Genomic DNA, 23,579 nt, shown 5'->3' with positions numbered 1-23,579 from the left:
TTTTAATATTCATAGAAATATTGACTGAAACCATGCCTTCTTAGCCATTTTATGCCTTTTTCTGATACATATTTTAAAATTTGAATTAAATTTCCTGTTTTCATATTAGTGTTTATCCTTGGCCTTTTGTGAATATTTATGCTGATAGGTAGTATATACATTCTTTTGAGATAGTGAAATGTCTAATACAGAGTGTTCACCTGGCAATTAAATAAATTATTGTAAGTTCACTGATTTCATTTTTTATTTTAATAGTGTTTTCCAAAAGAATTAGAAACCATAGTCCTGAACTGTATGTACTAAGTAGCATAATCTTTAAGCAGCGTTCATAATCCGTATTGAATCTTCTTAGTATAACATGGTTACTATCATGTTTCATTCTTAGGTTCTCAAATGGAGTAAAATTTGGAATCTGCCTTTATTCGGGAATGGCCTTGAAAATTCACTGTATTGAAATTCTTAATTTTGTTAAATACTGCCTTTTTTACACTGAGGCTTAGTTCAGGTCTGTATTTGTCTCTGTCTCCTTGATTGTATTTTTTTAAGCCAACAAGCTTGCTGGCCACTCCCTTGTTTGCTGACCTTCATGCCACAAATCTACTTTACATTGAGAAATAATCTTATGGCATTGATAAACAAAGTAAAACTTCACTTTTTCAAAGTTTGATGTTTATTTAATTGGATAATTGTTAATATTATCAGTTTATCTTGTCAAAGACTATATTTAAGGTCATTTTAATTGGTCTGTTTTGTTTTAATAGAAGGCGAAATGGTTTTTCCTAATTCTTAAAATTAGAGAAAACATAGGAATGATTCCATATTATCTATAAAACCAACTGTGATTGAAAACTCTTTAAAATATCTGCTTTACTTTATCAGGTAAGCAGATTGAAATTAAGTACTTCAGAAAAGTGACTTTTTGTTATGTATTTAGTTAAAAGTAAAAAAAACAATTCTGAGATTTCATTGTTGTATGAAATTTTTTTAGATGCATTTTTTATCTGATATCACTAAAAAAAGAAGAGGGTGGTTCTACATTAGTGCTATTTAAAGATAACTTTGTCTTATCACATTGAATATATCCCTTTTTCCATTTTAGTTTTTGTAGGTAAGTCTCTTTTCTTCATCTCTTACTTCTTCCTGAAGAACTCTATTGGTTTCGCCTTTATAATGAGCTATAATATACAGATGGCACTCCTACAGATGGCATTATGATGGTGCTAATAATGGTGCTGTAATGCCATGTGTTTTGTTTAGTTCATGTCTGACTGTGTCTTCCTTCATTAATCTTAGCTATTACTTATGCTCATTGTACCAGTCTCTAGAATAGTACCTAAAAATTAGAGTAAATAAACTTTGAGCAAAGAAATCAGCTATAAATGAACTGAGTTGGAGTGCATAGATATTTTAGTGTAGATTCTTTTTTTTTAGTATAGCTTGACTTCTTAAGAGACTTTTTTGTACAATTTCTTGGTTCTTGACTGCGTTCAATATAGTTAGTATTAATGTAGCAATTCTGCATTTGTTTTGTAGGTACCTATTCTACCTTTTGTAGATATCTATATAAAGTCTCATTTTAACAAGACTGAAGAAATATAAAATTTGCTTTATTGTATCTCAACATTAATGAACCAGGTTTAACTGAAATATTAAAAAAGGTTGTCCATTGTCAATGATCATAGCACTTGTATTATGTCAATAAATTAAAAGAACAGAATTCTAATTTATTCAGGAATAATTATTCCACCATATTAGCAGGAGAAAGTAAACCCTATGCATTAGTGTTTTTTTCTTATTAGTGAATACAACAGGACTCTCTTTCTTCAGAGTCTAATTCATTTTCCCCTAACAACAGGGCTGAACCACTGGGAGTTAAGTCACTTGTCCAGAATTTTACAGCTAGTGAAATGGAGTTTTATACTCAGGTAATTTGGTTCCACAGTTTATTCTCTTAACTATCCCATTGCTTTCATTATAAGCAGTTATCTCACATGTTTTGTTGGAACACCTGGTTTCTCTCTAGATGGTAGCCTTTTTTGAAGAAGGGGATGATAGGAAACTATGGATTTTCATGTTATTAGAGACTCTAGTACAAGGAATGACACATTGTGGTTACACTGAATATTTATAAGGAATAAATTCATTATTATTTCTTAGAAAACTGTACTATTTTAAAAAAGCACACAGAAACAAGATGTACCCCATTTGTTTATAATAAAAAAATTAAGACAAAATTTCAAAATAGTAACTTGAAAAATAGGAAATAATACTTAAAAAACCTACACATTTGAGAAATAAAAGGACAGAAATTTTAGAAATCAGATGAAAATAATAACCAAAATTTTAAAAATTACTGGAAATGCAGATGAATAATTCGTGAAGAGAAAGGTAGACCCAAAGAAATTATTCAGGATACAACAAAGGGAGAAAAAAGAGGAAAAATAGAGAAGAAAAGCTGAGATCTGGAGGAAAAAAGAAAAAAAAATCTGTCATGACATTTTTAAATTTTTCAATCAGAAAAGAAGTCAAGAAAATAATCTTTGAATACAATGGCTAATACTTTTCTACAACTGATCAGAGACACCAGCCCACAAATTCTTAAATAGCAAAGCAGGATAGGCAGAAAAAAATTTATACCTAAATATGTCATAGTAAAACTACAGGACATAATAGTCAGAAGGGGAAAATAGACATTAAGCTAACTCCTGTCTGACTTCTTAACTGAAACAGTAGAAACCAGAAGAGGATTGAAGAATTTTTTTTTTAATATACCTTTATTTTATTTTTATGTGATGCTGAGGATCGAACCCAGGGCCTCACGTATGCTAGGCAAGTGCTCTACCACCGAGCCACATCTGCAACCTGAAGGATATTATTAATATGCTAAAAATAAATAATTACCAATCTAAAATCCTATGCCTCCTTAAAATAAAAAAAACAAAACACCTGTAACAGTAAAGGTCAAGTTAATACTTTAGACATAGCAAGCAACTGGGATAAAGGTAAGAACAGAAATTAATGGACTAGCTGGGTGCAATGGTGCATGCCTGTTATCTCAGTGGCTCAGAAGGCTGAGACAGGAGGATCAGGAGTTCAAAGACAGTCTCAGTAACTTAGGGAGGCCTAAGCATCTTAGAGAGACCCTATCTCTAAATAAAATATTTAAAAAAGGGCTGGGGATGTTGCTCAGCGGTTAAGTACTCCTGGATTCAATTTCGGGTGGCCTCCCCCCCCAAAAAAGAAATTAATGGAATAGAGAATACATATATTGTAGAGAGGATCAATAAAATCCAAAATTGGTTCTTTAAAAAAGATTAATAAAATAGACAATACTCTAGTAAGATTGACAAGGTAAAAGACAGGTAATCAGAAATGAAAAAGGAGCATAACTATAAATAGAACACATATTAAACAAATAGGACAGTATCGGTAGTTTTTTTTTTTTTTTAATTGTAAACAAATGGGATATATGTTGTTTCTCTGTACATGGAGTAAAGGCATACCATTTGTGTAATCATAAATTTACATAAGGTAATGTCGTTTGATTCATTCTGTTATTTTTTCCCTTCCCCCACCCCACCCACCCCTCTTTTCCCTCTATACAATCCTTCCTTCTTCCATTCTTGCAACCCTCCTTATCCCTAATCCTAAACCTAACCCTAACCCTAACGCTAACCCCTCCCACCCCCCATTATATGTCCTCATCCGCTTATCAGCGAGATCATTCGTCCTTTGGTTTTTTGAGATTGGCTTATCTCACTTAGCATGATATCCTCCAATTTCATCCATTTGCCTGCAAATGCCATAATTTTATCATTCTTCATGGCGGAGTAATATTCCATTGTATATATATGCCACAGTTTCTTTAACCATTCATCAATTGAAGGACTTCTAGGTTGGTTCCACAATCTGGCTATTGTGAATTGAGCAGCAATGAACATTGATGTGGCTGTATCTCTGTAGTATGCTGATTTTAAGTCCTTTGGGTATAGGCCAAGGAGTGGGATAGCTGGGTCAAATGGTGGTTCCATTCCAAGCTTTCTGAGGAAGCTCCTTACTGCTTTCCAGAGTGGCTGCACTAATTTGCAACCCCACCAGCAATGTATGAGTGTACCTTTTTCCCCACATCCTCTCCAACACCTGTTGTTGCCTGTATTCTTGATAATCGCCATTCTAATTGGGGTGAGATGGAATCTTAGGGTAGTTTTGATTTGCATTACTCTTATTACTAGAGATGTTGAACATTTTTTCATATATCTGTTGATTGCTTGTACATCTTCTGTGAAGTGTCTGTTCATTTCCTTAGCCCATTTGTTAATTAGATTATTTGTATTCTTTGTGTAGAGTTTTTTGAGTTCTTTATATATTCTGGAGATTAGCGCTCTATCTGAAGTATGAGTGGCAAAGATATTCTCCCACTCTGTAGGCTCTCTCTTCGCATTGCTGATAGTTTCCTTTGCTGAGAGAAAGCTATTTAGTTTGAATATACCCCAGTTGTTGATTCTTGCTTTTATTTCTTGTGCTATGGGAGTCCTGTTAAGGAAGTCTGATCCTAAGCCAACAAGTTGAAGATTTGGACCTACTTTTTCTTCTGTAAGATGCAGGATCTCTGGTCTGATTCCGAGGTCCTTGATCCATTTTGAGTTTAGTTTTGTGCAGTGTGAGAGAATAGGGGTCTGATTTCATTCTGTTGCATATGGTTTTCCAGTTTTCCCAGCACCATTTGTTGAAGAGGCTATCTTTTCTCCATTGCATATTTTTGGCCCCTTTGTCTAGTTTTAGAAAGTTGTATTTATTTGGGTTTGTGTCCATGTCCTCTATTCTGTACCATTGATTTACCTGCCTATTTTGGTACCAATATGATGCCGTTTTTGTTACTATTGCTTTGTAATAGAGTGGAAGATCTGGTATTGTGATACCCCCTGCTTCGCTCTTTCTACTGAGGATTGCTTTAGCTCTTCTGGGTTTCTTATTCTTCCAGATGAATTTCATAATTGCTTGCTCTATTTCTGTAAGGTATATCATTGGGATTTTAATTGGAATTGCCTTGAATCTGTATAGCACTTTAGGTAGTATGACCATTTTGACAATATTAATTCTGCCTATCCAAGAACATGGGAGATCTTTCCATCTTCTAAGGTTTTCTTTAATTTCTTTCTTTAGTGTTCTGTAGTTTTCATTGTAGAGGTCTTTCACCTCTTTTGTGAGATTGATTCCCAAGTGTTTTATTTTTTTTGATGCTATTGTGAATGGGGTACCTAACTTCTCTTTCTGAAGATTCATCACTTATGTATAAAAATGCATTGGATTTATGAGCATTGATCTTGTAACCTGCTACTTTACTGAATTCACTTATGAGTTCTAAAAGTTTTCTGGTGGAATTTCCAGGTTCCTCTAAATATATAATCATGTCATCAGTGAACAGGAATAGTTTGAGTTCTTCTTTTCCAATTCGTATCCCTTTAATTTCTTTAGTTTGTCTAATTGCTCTGGCTAGAGTCTCAAGGACGATGTTGAATAGAAGTGGTAAAGAGGGCATCCCTGCCTTGTTCCAGTTTTTAGGGGGAATGCTTTCAGTTTTTCACCATTTAGAATGATATTGGCCATGGGCTTAGCGTAGATGGCCTTTACAATGTTAAGGAATGTTCCCACTACCCCAATTTTTTTTAGTGTTTTGAGCATGAAGGGATGCTGTATTTTATCAAATGCTTTTTCTGCATCTATTGAAATAATCATGTGATTCTTAACTTTAAGTCTGTTGATATGGTGAATGACATTTATTGATTTCCGGATGTTGAACCAACCTTGCATCCCTGGGATAAAACCCGCTTGATCGTGGTGCACTATCTTTTTAATATATTTTTGGTATGCGATTTGCTAAAATTTTGTTGAGAATTTTTGTGTCAATGTTCATTAAGGATATTGGTCTGAAATTTTCTTTCCTCGATGTGTCTCTGTCTGGTTTAGGTATCAGGGTGATTTTGGCTTCATAGAATGAGTTTGGGAGGGTTCCCTCCTCTTCTATTTTATGGAATACTTTGAGGAGTATTGGAATGAGCTCTTCTTTAAATGTTTTATAGAATTCGTCTGAGAACCCATCTGGTCCCGGACTTTTCTTTGTTGGTAGGCTTTTGATGACCTCTTCTATTTCATTGCTTGAAATTGATTTATGTAAGTTGTGTATATCCTTCTCGTTCGTTTTAGGTAATTCATTTGTCTCTAGAAACCTGTTGATGTCTTTGAGGTTTTCTGTTTTGTTGGAGTATAGATTTTCAAAATAGCTTCTAATTATATTTTGTATTTCACTCGTGTCTGTTGTAATATTTCCTTGTTCATTCCGAATTTTGGTGATTTGAGTTTTCTCCCTCTTTCTCTTTGTTAGTGTGGCAAAGGGTTTATCAATTTTGTTAATTTTTTTCAAAGAACCAAGTACTTATTTTGTTAATTTTTTCGATTATTTCTTTTGTTTCAGTTTCGTTGATTTTGGCTCTGATTTTAACTATTTCCTGTCTTCTACTACTTTTGGTGTTGGCCTACTCTTCTTTTTCTAGGGCTTTGAGCTGTGGTGTTAAGTCATTTATTTGTTGATTTCTACTTCTTTTGTTGAATGCGCCCCATGAAATAAATCTTCCTCTAAGTACTGCTTTCATAGTGTCCCAGAGATTTTGATATGATGTGTCTTTGTTCTCATTTACTTCTAAGAATTTTTTAATTTCCCTCCTGATGTCTTCTGTTATCCATTCATCATATAATAGTGTATTATTTAATCTCCAAGTGTTGGAGAAGTTTCTGTTTTTTATTCTGTCATTTATTTCTAATTTCAATCCATTATGATCTGATAGAGTACAAGGTAGTATCTCTATCTTGTATTTGCTAACAGTAGCTTTGTGGCATAAAATATGGTCTATTTTAAAGAAGGATCCATGTGTTGCTGAGAAGAAAGTGTATTCCTTGTTTGTTGGATGGTATATTCTATATATGTCCGTTAAGTCTAAATTGTTGATTGTGTTATTGAGATCTATGGTTTCTTTATTCAATTTTTGTTTGGAAGATCTATCCAGTGGTGAGAGAGGTATGTTAAAATCACCTAGTATTATTGTGTTGTGGTCTATTTGATTTCTGGAATTAAGAAGGATTTGTTTGAAGTACATGGATGAGCCAATGTTCGGGGCATATGTATTTATGATTGGTTATGTCTTTCCGATTTATGCTTCCCTTAAGAGTATGTAATGTTCTTCTTTATCCCTTCTGACTAGTTTTGGCTTGAAGTCCACATCATCTGAAATGAGGATGGATACTCCAGCTTTTTTGCTGTGTCTGTGTGCATGGTATGTTCTTTCCCATCCTTTCACCTTCACTCTGTGGGTATCTCTTTCTGTGAGATGAGTCTCTTGCAGGCAGCGTATTGTTGGATTTTTCTTTTTAATCGAATCTGCCAGTCTATGTCTTTTGATTGATGAGTTGAGGCCATTAACATTCAGGGTTATTATTGTGATATGATTTGTATTCCCAGTCATTTGACTCATTTTGTTTTTTGACATGATTTGGTTTCTCCTTTATTTTGCTGTTCCTTTAGACTAGTTCCTCCTGTTGCTGATTTGCATCGTTGTTTTTCATCTCTTCCTCTGGAATATTTTGCTGAGAATGTTCTGTAATGCCGGCTTTCTTTTTGTAAATTTCTTTAGCTTTTGTTGATCATGGAAGGATCTTATTTCATTATCAAATCTGAAAGTAAGTTTTGCTAGGTATAAGATTCTTGGTTGGCATCCGTTTTCTTTCAGGGCTTGAAAAATGTTGTTCCAGGCCCTTCTAGCTTTTAGGGTCTGGATTGAAAAATCTGCTGATATTCTTATTGGTTTCCCCCTGAATGTAATTTGGTTCTTTTCTCTCCCAGCCTTTAAAATTCTGTCTTTATTTTGTATGTTAGGTATTTTCATAATAATGTGCCTTGGTGTCGGTCTGTTGTAATTTTGTATATTTGGAGTCCTATAAGCCTCTTGAGCTTGATTTTCTATTTCATTCTTCAGATTTGGGAAATTTTCTGATATTATTTCATTGAATAGATTCTTCATTCCTTTGGTTTGTTTCTCTAAGCTTTCCTCAATCTCAATAATTCTTAAATTTGGCCTTTTCATGATATCCCATAATTCTTGTAGATTCTGTTCATGATTTCTTACCATCTTTTCTGTTTGGTCAACTTTGTTTTCAAGATTAAATATTTTGTCTTCAATGTCTGAGGTTCTGTCTTCCAGGTGTTCTATCCTATTGGTTATTCTTTCTATGGAGTTTTTAACTTGGTTTATTGTTTCCTTCATTTCAAGGATTTCTGTTTTTTTTTTTTTTTTTTTTTCTCAGTATCTCTAACTCTTTATTGAAATGATCTCTTGCTTCCCGTATTTGCTCTTTTAACTGTTGATTGGTGCGATCATTCAATGCCTGCATTTTATCTTTCATCTCCTCCTTCAATGCCTGCATTTGCTCTTTCATCTGCTCGTTTGCTTCCCTGATTGTTTTAATTATGTACATTCTGAACTCCCTTTCTGACATTTCTTCTGCTGTGCTTTCAGTGGGTTTTATTGATATAGTATCTAGGTTTGTTTGGGACATTTTCTTCCCTTGTTTTCTCATATTGGTCAGATGTCAGTGGGACTCTGAGATATTGCAGATTTCCTCTATTGGCTTATAGTATCCCTGTAGATTTCCAGTATATCACCTCTCAGCCTCTAGTAGCCTGAAGTCTTGGAGGAACTTGATAATGTATTGCATCCAAAGAAAGCTGCCCCTAGCCCGCTACTGGTTCCAGGGCTTGGAGCTGGCTCTGTGCGGAAAGGCTCTCACTGGGCAGTGTGCTCCGAGAAGCTGGCCATGAAATGAACCTGCTGCCGGAGGGAGCAGGGCTGCTTGGGGATGTCCCTGGCTGCCCTGTCCTGGTCCCTGAAGCTTCCTGCGGGCTGGAGCTCACTGCTGGCTCTGGGACTTGGAGCTGGTTCTGTGCAGAAAGGCTCTCACTGGGGCACCTGCTCTGAGAAGCTGCCCCTGTCCGGGCCTGCTGCCTAGGCCAAGCCTCACCTGGTGGGGGAGAATCACCCGTGGCTCTGTTTTAGTCCAAGTCTCTCAATGCCTCCCCTTCTTGAATTCTGGGTTCTGGAGCAACAGGAGATGCAGTCACCTTCTTGTCCGCCATCTTGGATCTCGGTAGTTTTTATATGCTGGTCTGTTCTAAAGTCTGTTTGAAGTAGGTAAATTCTTTGTTAATATAATTAACTAAACCTGTTTTTAAAAGAACCAGAAAACCTGAGTAGTCCTAATAATCATTAAGAAATTGAATTAGAAATCTCCAGAACCAGGTGAACATTGCCAACAAATTTTGCGAAAAATTCACAGAAGAAATAATTTAAATCTTACGCAACTGCGTTTAAACAAGTGAGACTGAGGGAATGAAGGAACACTAGTATTACTATAACCTTGATATAAAATTCAATTGGAAAAAAGTATAATTTTTAATGGTATTTTAGTGGAACTTCATAAAGAAGATAATACATGGTGACTAATTTGAATGAAAACCTGAGAATGTAGGATTGACTTAACACTAGAAATTAATGTGGTTCACTACATTCACGGATTAAAGCAGAAAAATCATATGGTTTTCTCAATAGACATGGGAAAAGTTTTTGATAAATTTCAAGTTTTATTCTTTTTAAGGAAAATACTAATTTTTATTTTGCGGTACTGGGAAGTGAACCCAGGACTTTGCCCATGCTGAACAAAGTGTATCTAGTGCTGATTTATACCCCCTAGCCCTTATTTTATTTTCCTTTGAGACAGACTCCTGAGTATCTGGGTTTACAGGCATGTACCATTGTACTAGCTCAAATTTCAGTCTTGAAAATTCTTAGAACACTAGAAGGAATTAACTTTTTTACAATTTCTTTATCAATATCTGTACCTAAATCATGTGTATATCAATATTCATATGGACAATATATAGAAAATCAAAATTACACATAATGGTGAAATACTGATCGTTTTCCTTTTTGATTAGGAACAAGATAAGAATGCTAATGATCCCCATGTCTAGTCAATATTGTACTTAAGGTTCTCAATGAATGAAACAGAATCAAGAGCCCAGAAATAAACCTGCATACATAAGAATATTTAACACATGAAAAGATGCTACTGCAAACCAATGAATAAAAGACATTCTTTTCCAGTAAATGGGAAAGGGTCAGTTTGCTTTTTAAATGGGAAGAAAGTGAAATTTTACTTCTGTATTACACCATATTCAAATGTTGGTTCCAGGTGGATTATATACCTAAATGTAAACCAAAAACTACATTATTGAAAAATGTCTTTATGGACACAGATTTAGGGAAGAATGTCTTGAAACACCAAAGCATTACCCATTAAAGAAAGAGATGGCTAAATTTATCAATAGTAAAATCAAGAGCTCTTTGCAAATGAAACCATACAGCATATAGAAAGACAAACCACAGAGAGATTTTTGCAGCAAATTAAGTTAGCAAAAGATTAGTATTGATAATATACATATATTTGAATTCCATATAATTAGTAAGAAAAAGCCAATTTTTTAAAGCATGATAGATCTGAGGGTTCTTCTCAGATATAAAATTAAAATAGCCAGTTAGTATTTTAGAAGGTGTTTAACAACATTAATCAGAAACATGCAAATGAAAGCCTCGTTGATAAATCACACATCCACCCTATTGGCAAAAATATTAAAAATTTGTAGCATACTGAGGTTACCATGGATTTGCAGTCAGGAGAACTTTTATATATTTAAACAATTTGAAACCATTAAAATTGAAGATATACTACTGTATAACTCAAATTCTGCTGTTAGATCTAAACCTTAGAGAAACTTATGAATATGTCTACCGTGTTATATTTTCAGGAATATTCAGCACTGTTTTTCATAAAAATGGAAAAACTAGCAACAACCCAAGTGTCTATTAATGGAAGAATGGATAAATAGTAGTATAGCTACGTAGTGTGATTGTAATTAGCAGTGAAAAAAATGAAATACCTGCTGTGACATGCTAGCAAATAGCTGCGAAAGCCATGATATTTTTGAGAAAGAGAATGGATTGTGATCAAGAATTGATCTGGAGAAGATCTTATGGAATATTAGCAATATTCTATTTCTTGATTTAGGTTATGGTTATATAAGTATTCCTTCTATTTGTCTAATTATACATTTATGTTTCATTCATTTTTCTAAAGCTGTGCTATATTTTCAATTAAAAAAGCTTTGGAAGTAAAAATGGAGTTCTTTTTTTTGGGGGGTGGGTACCAGGGATTGAATTCAGGGGCACTCAACCACTGATCCACAGCCTCAGTCCTATTTTATATTATATTTAGAGACAGGGTCTCCCTGAGTTGCTTAGTGCCTTGCTTTTGCTGAGGCTGGCTTTGAATTCACGATATTCCTGTCTCAGCCTCGCAAGCCACTGGGATTACAGGTGTGAGCCACTGTGCCCAGCTTGGAGTTCATTTTTTATTAAATTTTTTATCAATTGGTAATATTTTTTAATTTGAAAAGATAAATAATATTGAGACCGTCCTTTTTTCAGTCAAGTATGCAATATGAACATAGAAACAAAGAATTGGCATATATTTCAGTAAATATTGAAGTACAAATATGTGTGAAGTGTGATATGTCTCAGAATGGAAAGCTGACTATGCATACATAATCAAGCAGGACCTTCCAGAAGTGACTTTGGGTTTTGAGAGGCATCATGACATTGTGGAAACAGCGTGAATTTTAAAGTTAGACCTAAGTTTAATCAGCTCTGCTACTGTCACTTGTTGACATTAGTCAGTTTACTTAATTTCTGGGAGCTTTAGGTTTTTCATTTTTGTGTTTTCCAGCTATATAACATGGTTATTTTTTTTTATGTGCTGTTATTGTAAAGATTAGAAGAAAGAGACTGGGAATATAGCTTAGCCTGGCATACACAAGGCCCTGGGTTCAATCCCCAATACTGCAAAAGGGGTTGTGGGGAAGATAAGAAAAAAGTTTAAGGAAGGCATCTAGCATAGTAGCTTATAAGAGTTTGCACAAGCGGATATTGGCTACTTTTATTATCACTAGTTATAACTTATACTTATTAATAAATTAATCAGGATTTAGCCAGGTGCAGATTAAGTTAAAGGGATATAAACTAAGTGGGAATGAATGTCAGAGCACAGAAAGTTTAACTAGAAGATTAGGGAAGGGTATGTTTTTTATGTTTATTTTTTTTTATTTGTGCATAACTTACATATGGTTAAGTGTGTAGCTTTTAAAATTTTCATAGACATGTATAACTGCTTACGTAGACATGTATAACTACTTACAGATCCTCAGAAAGTTCCCTCATGTCCCTTCCAGTCAGTACCTTTTACAAAGATAAACGTCTTTTTCTATGCTACAGATTAGGGTTGTGAATGGAATCATGGTACTTTTTTTTTTTTGATGGTGATAAGTGGCTTCTTTCACGCAGTGTTATGTCTGATGTTTTTTTCGTCTTCATTACTGTGTAATACCCTATTGTGTGAACATACTGTAATGTATTCATTTATTCTATTATTAATAACCATTTGAAACAGTTTCAGAGTTTGACTAGTATGAAAAAAGCAGTGGTTAACCTTGTACTTCTCTCTTGATGGACATATGCACTAATTTCTGTTGGATATATCTAAGATTTGAATTCTTATGTATTAAAATTTTATATGAACATTCAGCTTTAATAAATTCTGTCAGTTTTCTAGAATGATTATGCCACCTTATATTCCTACCATTTATGAATAGGGTTCCACGTACTCCACATTCTCACCCATACTTGAATAGTTTTAGACCTTTTAATTTTAACCATCTTGATAGGAGTGTGGTTTCTATCTCATTTGTGGGAATGGGGAGAATACAAAAAAAGAATTTGTTACCCCAAATCAGTGTAAGTAAACTTGGCAAAACTTGTAATCTGAAACTGTTCTTCATTGTTAGTGTTCAATAATAGAGACTTCAGGATTTTGTCTACAAATGTAACTATTTTAAAGGAGTAAAGTAATACTTTAAAATATATTTTAAACTAATTCTGAATTCTTATACATGGTTGAAAATGAAAAAAAGCTCAAGAAATATTTTAACAGTTCCTTTGGCTTCTAATAAATGTATTTTCATGACCAGACTTGGATATTTTAAGAAGCATTTTGTTTTACCCATCTGTAATTAAAATAACTTGGAAGTCATCAGAACCTGATTTTAAGATAGTCATGATTTGCAGGTTTAAGGTATATAGACTTTTAGAATGAGATTCATTTATTGAGTTTCACAGATAATATGTAATCTAGGTTTATGGGTGTCCTTTTCCAACATCTGAAGCTTTCTGTAGACATATTTGTACTTTTAAAAAGTTTATTCTGATTTACAACTTTGTTTTCATTTGTTCTGTTTTTTAAAAATTTGTGAGCTGGACACAGTGGTGCATCCATGTCTATAATCCCAGCAACTCAGAAGGCTAAGGTCAGGGTCTAGGCTAGTCTCAGCAATTTAGCAAGATCCTGTGTCCAAAAAAAAAAAGGAATGTAGCTCAGTGGTAAAGCACCCCTGGGTTCAATTCCTATTACCAAAAAAATAAATAAATAAATAAAAGAAAGGAATAATATGTGAATACAGATAAGTGAACTAAGCATTTTTCTTAATCTAATAAATGGATTGATCTAGAGTCAGGTGAAACTAAGATAACAGTAGAGTAATTGAAGTATGTTTCTGTGAGACTTTTTTTTTTTCATTTTCAGTGTATTTAAAGAAAACCTGTGTTCTCTTGCATATATGTTTAGATCTTGGAAGTAACAATGTTAGTCATTAGTATTAAAAATTACTTGTTGTTTACTGCTTTGAATAAATATTTTAAAAATTTTTAATTGAATTATGTAACTTTTTGGTTTACCTTATACTAAATTTTCAAATTTCTTTTGAGTTTTCATTTAAAATCCATGTTACATTTATGGAAGTTTTTTTCCCTGAGTGTTATAATTGAGTGATCCTTCTTTCCAGAGGAGAGGGGGAAAGGCTCCTTTTCATACTATAGAAATAATTCGGTAAAATATCTGAATTAAGAAAAATAATGGATGTTTTTAGCTACTATGAATCATATAGAAACAATAACTGGTATTGTTATGCTGGAAATAATTTTGAAATGTTTCAAGTACTAGTACTATAATTCAACATTTATTTTTTAATATAGACTTCTTTGGAACTAGAATAAATAGTCATAGGGAGAAGTTAATGTTACCTGTCCTCAAAAATAGAATTAATTTCATTAAAATGTGTTTTGGGTTTTTTTTTATGCTTGTCATACAATTTTCAGTATTAACATTTCTTATTCGAGCTCTCTGTGTGGGAGTGTTTATCCTGCCTCAGCCTTTCAAGAAGCTGGGAGTGGAGGCTATTGTACTCAGTTTAGATTTTAAAAAATACATAAATTTATTCCTTACTCCAGATTTATATCCCAATCTTCTTTTATTTTTATATTTTTCCTGTTTGACAAGAGATGTGAAAAGTATATTGGGCTGATTCTTTCAGTTTAGGATTCTTTGTTAGAAACTGGCACACTAAAATAAAAGCTCTATGAGAGCTGATTTTATGTAAAGTGCTCTAGGAGTACAGAAAAGAGCTATTTAGCTTAATGTTGGTGGGTTTAAGGAAATATTTCATTGCTGCTCTGAACCTGAATTAATTTATATGTACAGTTTAGGCTTCCTGTACTGATGTTATAAAAAATAATGCACATTTGAAATTGAATGACACACACACATATATATATATATATATTTAGTATAAATGACTACATTTATAAAGTATTAATACTGAGATATTGACAATTTTTCACCAAAGGTTTTGAAAGAGGGAAGGAAGATAATTCTCAAAATAAAGATGAATCTTCACTTTCTATGTCAAAGAGCAAGGTAAGCATATTGTTATTCCCAAATATATGATTATGATATTTTTATAATATAAGGGAACGTCAACTAAAATTCTGTGAAACTTTTATGAGATATTTTTGTGTTGGTATGTCTAAGCCATATAGTATTTATGAAAAAAATAATATTCTACTGGGTCTGAATTAAGCACTGTTGGTTAATTGAAAATAGAGCTGATTGGTAACTGTGTTCTCTCCAGAGTAATATTTTTTCTCTGGTATGAGTAGTACAACTTCTCAAACTGGAGACTGAGGGTTCCATTCAGAGATACTCTCAGCGTTATTGTCTTTTAAAAAAAATTCTTCAGTGTTCTGAGTTCATTTACATGAGTGTATATATATGAATAGGTATGTATACACATACACACATACACACACACACACACACACGCATATTGTTTTCCCCAGTTAACAGCCAACAATCTTAATGTTAATACCCTACAATAAAAATATATTTTCTTAAAATAAGGCAGTTTCCTAAATCGTTATTTCTCAAACTAAGATATTCATATATATATTCTTAGGTCTATCGGGAATTTTTTTCTTAAAGAGTACATACTCAAATTTGATAAACACTATAATGATGGTTTCCTTGTGGATTTGCAGTTCATTAAAGTTTCTAAAATTTATCAAGGAACTTGACATTTTATTGTTCTTTCTGATCAGATTTAGTAGTAGCAGGAACAGCTTTTATATTCTGGAATCAAACTTTAGTGACTGTAAGAAACCTATTTCATAAGCCAGTGAATTCTCTGCTATTCTCAGCAGCAGGTTTTGCTCTTACTACCCTGTATTTTTGGTTCTTATTCTTGGGAGTGGTTGAGAGGATTGCACAAAATATTTTTATGTATGATTTTATGCAAATGTTATTCACACTTCAAATATTCATTACAAAAAGTCAATCTATCGTGTGTAAAATATTTAGGATGGAATTTAACACTACATTGTATTTATGTAACATTCATGAGAACTGCCATGATCAAATACAAAACAAAAGATTTCTTTTCCTATCCATTGCTAGGTTCATGGCTGAGACCCCGTTAACAAAAGACAGACAAGAGAGAAGTGTACAACTTTATTTAACTTAAATTCTGTGTAATACAGAAACTTTCAGAAATGAAAACCCACAAAAACACAGAAATCTGTGTTTTGGATTTGATGAAGAGTGTGTGGTCATATAAAAGTATGATTGGACAAAGAAGGTTCTGACCTAGTGGCAGCAAACTGGGGAAACTCAGTAAGGCTGTTTTTTTCAGATTCTTCTTGGTGTCTGTGTGTCTTTAGATTGTTTCTTCTGATCATGGGGAGAGCATCTGCTTCAGGGGAAAAAGGCAAGAGCAGGTTAGAGAGTAACTTTCCGGCTTGTACAGTTTTCTGTTTCCTTCATGTTAAAATGCACTATGCCAAGATGCATCTTTCGGGGTACTGCGGTCTGAGCCCTATCAGTCATTTTCCATGATCTGTGTAATTAAAGAAAATGAAAGAAAAAATCATGTGTTTTAGTTATCACAGCTAGAAGTACAATGGAATTTACAGCATTTTTAAAAACTTTATTTTCAAGCAATTAATTCCTAAATTGGTGAATTTATATGGCTAGTGGTGACCATGTAAAACAGTTCAGATATAGAACATCTATCATTTAGGAAATTCTACTGAATAGTACTGCTTTTATATCAAAAAAGAATTTCAGTCTTTACTCTAGTCCATTATCTGAGTTTTTAGGTGCTAACTACAATGATATTAATAACTACTTTTTGTTGAGCAGTGCCATTTTAACTCATAACTATACTAATAGACAGGTTTTATTGATCCCATTTTATAAATGAGCAAGCTAAAGCTCAGAGAAATAAGTACTTCTCCAAGGGTCAAAGCAACTACTAAGTGTTAGAACTAGAATTCAGAGTGACTTCAGTTTTCTCATCCATGAAGAGGAGATATTGTCTACCTCTCAGATTATAATGTGGAAAGTCCCTGGCAAAGTACCTGGTCAGCAATTGGTATTTAAGAATTCATTCTCTTATTCTGAATAAAGGTTTACAGTCAATCAATAAGATTCTTAGCATGGTAACTACTTGGTATGAGTAAAATTACACTCATTTTGTCACTTTTCAAGAGCTGAAACTTACTAATTGTCTCCTTAGATTTAATCTTAGTTTATCCTGGAGATCTATAGTAGGTAGTTTGTTCCTAAATACTTTTAAGATGTGCAACTCACTCTTGTTTTTCATAACAACTGTAAAATTTATACATTTATCACTGAACCTCATTTTCATGGCATTCTGAAGATTTTTATTTGTACCTAAGTAATTTTGGGTAGCAAAATTTTGCAGTTTTTCTCATGATCTATAAAACTGAGATCATGAAACAATTTTAACTTTATACTTTTATGAACCTGGTGCAGAAAGTATCAATACTGTCATTTTGGTTGAAGGATCTGGGTTTTAGTGTTATTTCTTAAAATGCATAAGAATGGTAAGCACAATGAAATATACCCTTCTCATCCTCAAAACATTTTTTAAATGAAGGCAATTCCTTTTTCTCATGTGTCTTTGCCTAGGTCTTTTCATCATAAGAATGAGTGCATTGAAAAATTAGTTAATCAGATTATCCCAAAGTATCTTTTTAAAATAAATTTTTAATAGTCTCTCGATGAAAGTAAGGGCCAGCATAATTAAAGTATCTAGTGAGATACAAGGATAAAGGACTTATGAGCCCAGCTCTTTTAACTTGAGCCTCCAACCATTTATCTACTTGCCTGGAGGTGTCCTAAGTCATCTATTACTTACTTTAAAAAAAATCCCAATGGTGTACCTTACAGAAATAGAGCAAGCAATCATGAAATTCATCTGGAAGAATAAGAAACCCAGAATAGCTAAAGCAATCCTCAGTAGAAAGAGCGAAGCAGGGAGTATCCGCAATACCAGATCTTCAACTCTATTACAAAGCAATAGTAACAAAAACGGCATGGTATTGGTACCAAAATAGACAGGTAGATCAATGGTACAGAATAGAGGACATGGACACAAACTCAAATAAATACAATTTTCTCATACTAGACAAAGGGGCCAAAAATATGCAATGGAGAAAAGATAGCCTCTTCAACAAATAGTGCTGGGAAAACTGGAAATCCATATGCAACAGAATGAAACTAAACCCCTATCTCTCACCCTGCACAAAACTCAACTCACAATGGATCAAGGACCTCGGAATCAGACCAGAGACCCTGCATCTTATAGAAGAAAAAGTAGGTCCAAATCTTCAACTTGTTGGCTTAGGATCAGACTTCCTTAACAGGACTCCCATAGCCCAAGAAATAAAAGCTAGAATCAACCACTGGGATAGATTCAAACTAAAAAGCTTTCTCTCAGCAAAGGAAACTATCAATAATGTGAAGAGAGAGCCTACAGAGTGGGAGAATATCTTTGCCACTCATACTTCAGATAGAGCGCTAATTTCCAGAATCTTTTATAAAGAACTCAAAAAACTCTACACTAAGAATACACATAACCCAATCAACAAATGGGCTAAGGAAATGAACAGACACTTCACAGAAGAAGATGTACAAGCAATCAACAGATATATGAAAAAATGTTCAACATCTCTAGTAATAAGAGAAATGCAAATCAAAACTACCTTAAGATTCCATCTCACCCCAATTAGAATGGCGATTATCAAGAACACAAGCAACAATAGGTGTTGGCGAGGATGTCGGGAAAAAGGTACACTCATACATTGCTGATGGGGTTGCAAATTAGTGCAGCCACTCTGGAAAGCAGTATGGAGATTCCTCAGAAAGCTTGGAATGGAACCACCATTTGACCCAGCTATCCCACTCCTTGGCCTATACCCAAAGGACTTAAAATCAGCATACTACAGAGATACAGCCACATCAATGTTCATAGCTCCTCAATTTACTATAGCCAGATTGTGGAACCAACCTAGATGCCCTTCAGTTGATGAATGGATAAACTGTGGCATATATATACAGTGGAATATTACTCTGCCATGAAGAATGATCAAATTATGGCATTTGCAGGCAAATGGATGAAATTGGAGGATATCATGCTAAATGAGATAAGCCAATCTCAAAAAACTAAAGGACGAATGATCTCGCTGATAAGCGGATGAGGACATATAATGGGGGGGTGGGAGGTGTTAGCGTTAGGGTTAGGGTTAGGTTTAGGATTAGGGATAAGGAGGATGGTAAGAATGGAGGCAGGAAGGACTGTCTAGAGGGAAAAGAGGGGTGGGAGGGGTGGGGGGAAGGGAAAAAAATAACAATGAATCAAACAACATTGCCCTCGGTAAATTTATGATTTTTAATTAAAATTACAAAAAAAGAAAAAAAAATCTTAACCTGGATATTAAAAAATCATTCCAGTCTAAAATATCTTTGTAATCACAGTAACTAATCATTGTTATTCCTTATATCTGTAGTATTTTATAGTTTCCAGGGGAAATTATAAGAACTTTCATACATTAAGACCTTGTTTATCTAAAGATCAGTTGTTTTATATAGCATCTGCAATCTAGAGTGTAGTCAAACTTGAATGAAGCACAGCATACACCAAGGACTGCATTAAAAGCTTTGTGCATGGTACTTCATTTAACCCTTAAAAGCAATTCTATGGGCCAGTTGTAGTATCCTCGTTTTATATGAGGGAACTGAAACTGAAGAGATTAAAGAACTTCTTAAAGTCACATAACTTATAAGGGGACAACGTTAAAAGGGGTAGAAAAATAAAAAAGAAACAAGTAAAAAATACAACATGCTGCGTCTTATAAGTCCATTTAATATAGAGATAAAAAGTATTATACATTAAACCCTGTGGGCATCATTAAGGTAGTGGTCTGTAAAGGTTGTGAAGAAAGGGAAGTTTAGTTTAGTAAAATATCTTCAACAATAATGTTTTTTGGATTTTGGTTTGTTAAAGGTGGGTTAATTCAGAAAATGAGGTGGTTATATATGGATGGTAGAACTTGGTCACTGGTTCATTATTTTGTCAGAACGGACTGTACAGTATAGCAGAGACTCCTGTAGGTCTGTGTACTCTGATTTACTGTGCCCCTGTGACAACCTTCTGGCCTGCTTGTTCCTGTTGTCAGGGAATCTTTTAGTAATAACCATGTTAGGTCTCTTCATCTGTAGTTGCTGGGGAAACATTTCCTCTTGTTCATAGTCTTGCATTTGAGTCTGGTTGAGATATTGTATGAATAGTTTTAAAAGGTGAGAAATCAATATAGTGCAATTACAAGAGCGTGAGACTAGGGATTAGACCAGAGCACAAATTCATGCTTGTCTATTGGTGGCAGTATGAGTTTGGGAAGATATTTAATCTGTTGGTCTTAGTTTCCTCTTTTGTAAAAGGGGGGATACTACTACTATCTCATGGGGTTGCTTTTGAGTATTAAATGAAGTAGTGCATAGAAAAGTGTTTAAGATAGTGTTTGGTAAATAGTAAACAACCACTAACTTTCATTAACTTTTAAGGTAATTTTCATTTAGAGCCAATTAAGAACTACATTACAGTACACATCATTTTCTTATTAAATTGTGGGAAATTAAATATCATAAACATTTTAAGCCATCATATTCCTCTGACAGCAGCCATACCATCTTTGGGTTCCCAGGGCCAGCATGAAGAAGAGACCTGCTTTAGCTGGAGGAATTTGTATTATTGTTTGGTGTCACAGTGCATGCCATCATCATCATGGTGATAAGCAATGTGATGTTTCAAGCCCAGTTCTAAAATCAGTAACTTTAACAAAAGTTTAACCAGGTTGGTTCCCCACTTCTACATTGAGAATTATTTGTAGTTTCCTTTTAGTGTATTAGTTACTCCTATCATCACTGTAGCCCATATTTTATACCAAGTAGCAGGCATTTTTAGCAGAAATGAGAGAAATACCTATTCTTAGATCATTCCAATTTATACATTGTGTAAATACCAATATTCTTTGGATCTATTTCTTCCTACCTATACAATGAACCTAGCTTGTTTTAATGTCTTAAATTTGCTTCTAGGCTTTTAGTTTATATTTCATATTTTTATTTAATTTTTATTTTATTAGTGTCACTGTCATTTTTCATTTTATTAGTTGATCAAATATTGAGTCCTTCCTTTTCTTCAGATGATGCACTGAATGTCATTGATGAATAAACACGGTGCCTGCCTTAATGAGTCTTAATTGGATGAGAGAGTTTGCATCCAAAGGTTTTCATCCTTGATTTTGTCAGGTGATATGATGCAGATTTTACCATTCAACATTTGAAACCCACTATTTGGATTAAGTCCCTTATAATTTCTTGGTTCCACGAGTATTTTAAAGAAGGTACTTGTACCTTCTTATATGCCTAACAATAGGTAAAAATAAACATTATAGGACATGAAAGGAAGATATTTCATTCTGTTGTTCCAAGATTTATAGACATAGCTTTTAGGTTTATGCTTTCCTACTCTGGTTAAAGAGTCGTGGCACTGGATTAGGAGATTCAAGTTCTGATCACCGCTATGTTAATGAATGGTGAGTTTGAAAAAGCAATCTCCCTGAACCTCCCTTTCCTAACTTGTAAAACAAAGATAAAACTACCTCTTATGCCCATTTTTCAAGGTTATTATGAAGATTATGTAAGAATGTGAAATATAAAATGAAAGTCTGGAAGCGAATTTAAGACATTACTAACAATCTAGGTCCCTGGGTAGCTAGGAAGAAGTAGATCCTAGAAATATTGATGTGTGAACACTGTCTGAATTAGAGTGGTCTAATACTACTTTCTGAAGACTGTATTCTTCTCACTGGAGGAAGAGTAGAAATAGGGCAGTGTATGCAGCATCATGATAAAATATTCATGGTTTTTTAAAATTTAGAATATTTCAGTTATTAAAAAAAGAACATTGCTTTGGCTTCTTTTATCCTAAGAATAGTTAAACAATTGTGTGTGTTCTTAGAAATGCTCTGAAATATAGAATGGAAAAAATTTGGAAATGATCTTATTTAGTTTCACATTGCAGATTAATTTTTGACAAGGTTTCACTTTTGAGTATTTGTAGGTTTAACATGGTTTTTATAAAAAACACAAATACTATATAGGGAAAGCCAGTATTTGAAAAATCTACTTTTATTTAAATCATAGCAGTAAATGGGAAGAATGTGAGAAGCATAACTTTAAGTTTTATATGACGTGTATATTAAATGAAGGTTTAACTATTTTTCTACTTTTCATTTCTGTGTGATTTCAGTCTGAATCTAAACTTTATAATGGCTCAGAAAAGGACAGTTCAACTTCAAGCAAACTCACAAAAAAAGAATCTCTTAAGGTTAGTTCCCATAATTATTTCTGGAAAAAAAACTTACATTATGCTTTGTGTGTGCTTTTTTTTTTTTTTATACACTTTTTTTAATTTAAATTTTTTTTTATTTTTACAGACTGCATTTTGATTTATTGTACACAAATGGGGTACAGCTTTTCATTTCTATAGTTGTACACAATGTAGATTCATACCATTCATGTAATCATACATATACATAGGGTAATACTGTCTCATTCCTTCCCCCACCCATCTTGCCCCATTTTCCTCTACACCATCCAAAGTTCCTTCATTCTTCTCCCCCGACCCTGCCACCCCCCTAATTATGTATGGTCATCCACTTACCAAAGAAAACATTCAGCCTTTGGTTTTTTGGCTTAGTCTATTTCACTTAGCATAATATTTTCCAGCTTCATCCATTTACCAGCAAATCTCATAATTTTATTTTTCTTTATGGCTGAATAATATTCCATCATGTATATATACCACAGTTTCTTTATCTATTGTTTCACAATCTGGCTATTGTGAATTGAGCTGCTATGAACATTGATGTGGCTGCATCACTATAATATGCTGATTTTAAGTCCTTTGGGTATAAACCGAGGAGTGGGATAGTGTGTGCTTTTGAAAGCAAGCTATTAAAAAATATTTATGTGCATTCCTAAATGAATTTAAAATGACAGGTGGACAGGCACACATAGAAAATGTTATTATTTGTATGGTCATGGAAGTCAGGTGATGAGACTTCTTGATAATTGTCCAGAGCAGCCTGCTTTAAGGACTTGGTATCTCTTCACAGGTATAACAACTGAGTGGGTATATCATTGTGTTGTGAAACACCTGTTAGGAATCTCTGGTACCCATGAAATTACAGTTTGCTAACTGCCTGGTCATGGGCTAAATTTGACACACAGGTGGATATATTTGGCTTGACCTATGTAACATTTTAAAATTTTGAGCCAACAGTTAAAAGTCTAGATTTCTACTTTCTCTTAAGAAACATGTAATGTTAGACCTGCCTTGCTGAATGGTCATAGAACCTGGAGTTTAAGGAACACATGCTTTCAACTGGTTCTTGTCTTTGTCTAATCTGTTTTACCCATTTGTGTCCCTTGCCTTGTCCTGTATACATTTACATTTGCAATCTAATTAAATCTGTTAATTCAGATATGCATATATAAAAAGACCAAAAGTCTAATGCTTTGGAGGTATAGAATTATTAAATTTTATTCAGCATATGTAGTCTCTTTCCATTAAATAGAACTTTTAGAAAATTTTATATTGTAAT

General features: G+C 33.7%; 1 protein-coding gene across 13 annotated transcripts in view; it reads left to right on the top strand.

Annotated features, from left to right (window-relative positions):
* OSBPL8 (oxysterol binding protein like 8) overlaps nt 1-23,579 on the top strand; it is a 182,245-nt gene that overhangs the window by 110,688 nt on the left and 47,978 nt on the right. For all 13 annotated transcript variants that reach the window (XM_079142534.1, XM_079142531.1, XM_079142530.1 and 10 more), the window contains 2 exons: nt 14,897-14,967; nt 22,223-22,300. In XM_079142534.1, coding sequence (XP_078998660.1) covers nt 14,897-14,967; nt 22,223-22,300 — 149 coding nt within the window. The remainder of the gene's footprint in view (nt 1-14,896; nt 14,968-22,222; nt 22,301-23,579) is intronic.

The sequence above is a fragment of the Sciurus vulgaris genome (assembly GCF_902686455.1).
Source record: "Sciurus vulgaris genome assembly, chromosome: 5".
NCBI lineage: Eukaryota > Metazoa > Chordata > Mammalia > Rodentia > Sciuridae > Sciurus > Sciurus vulgaris.
Note: the sequence above shows the minus strand (reverse complement) of the source record. Positions and strands in the feature narration are given on the sequence as shown.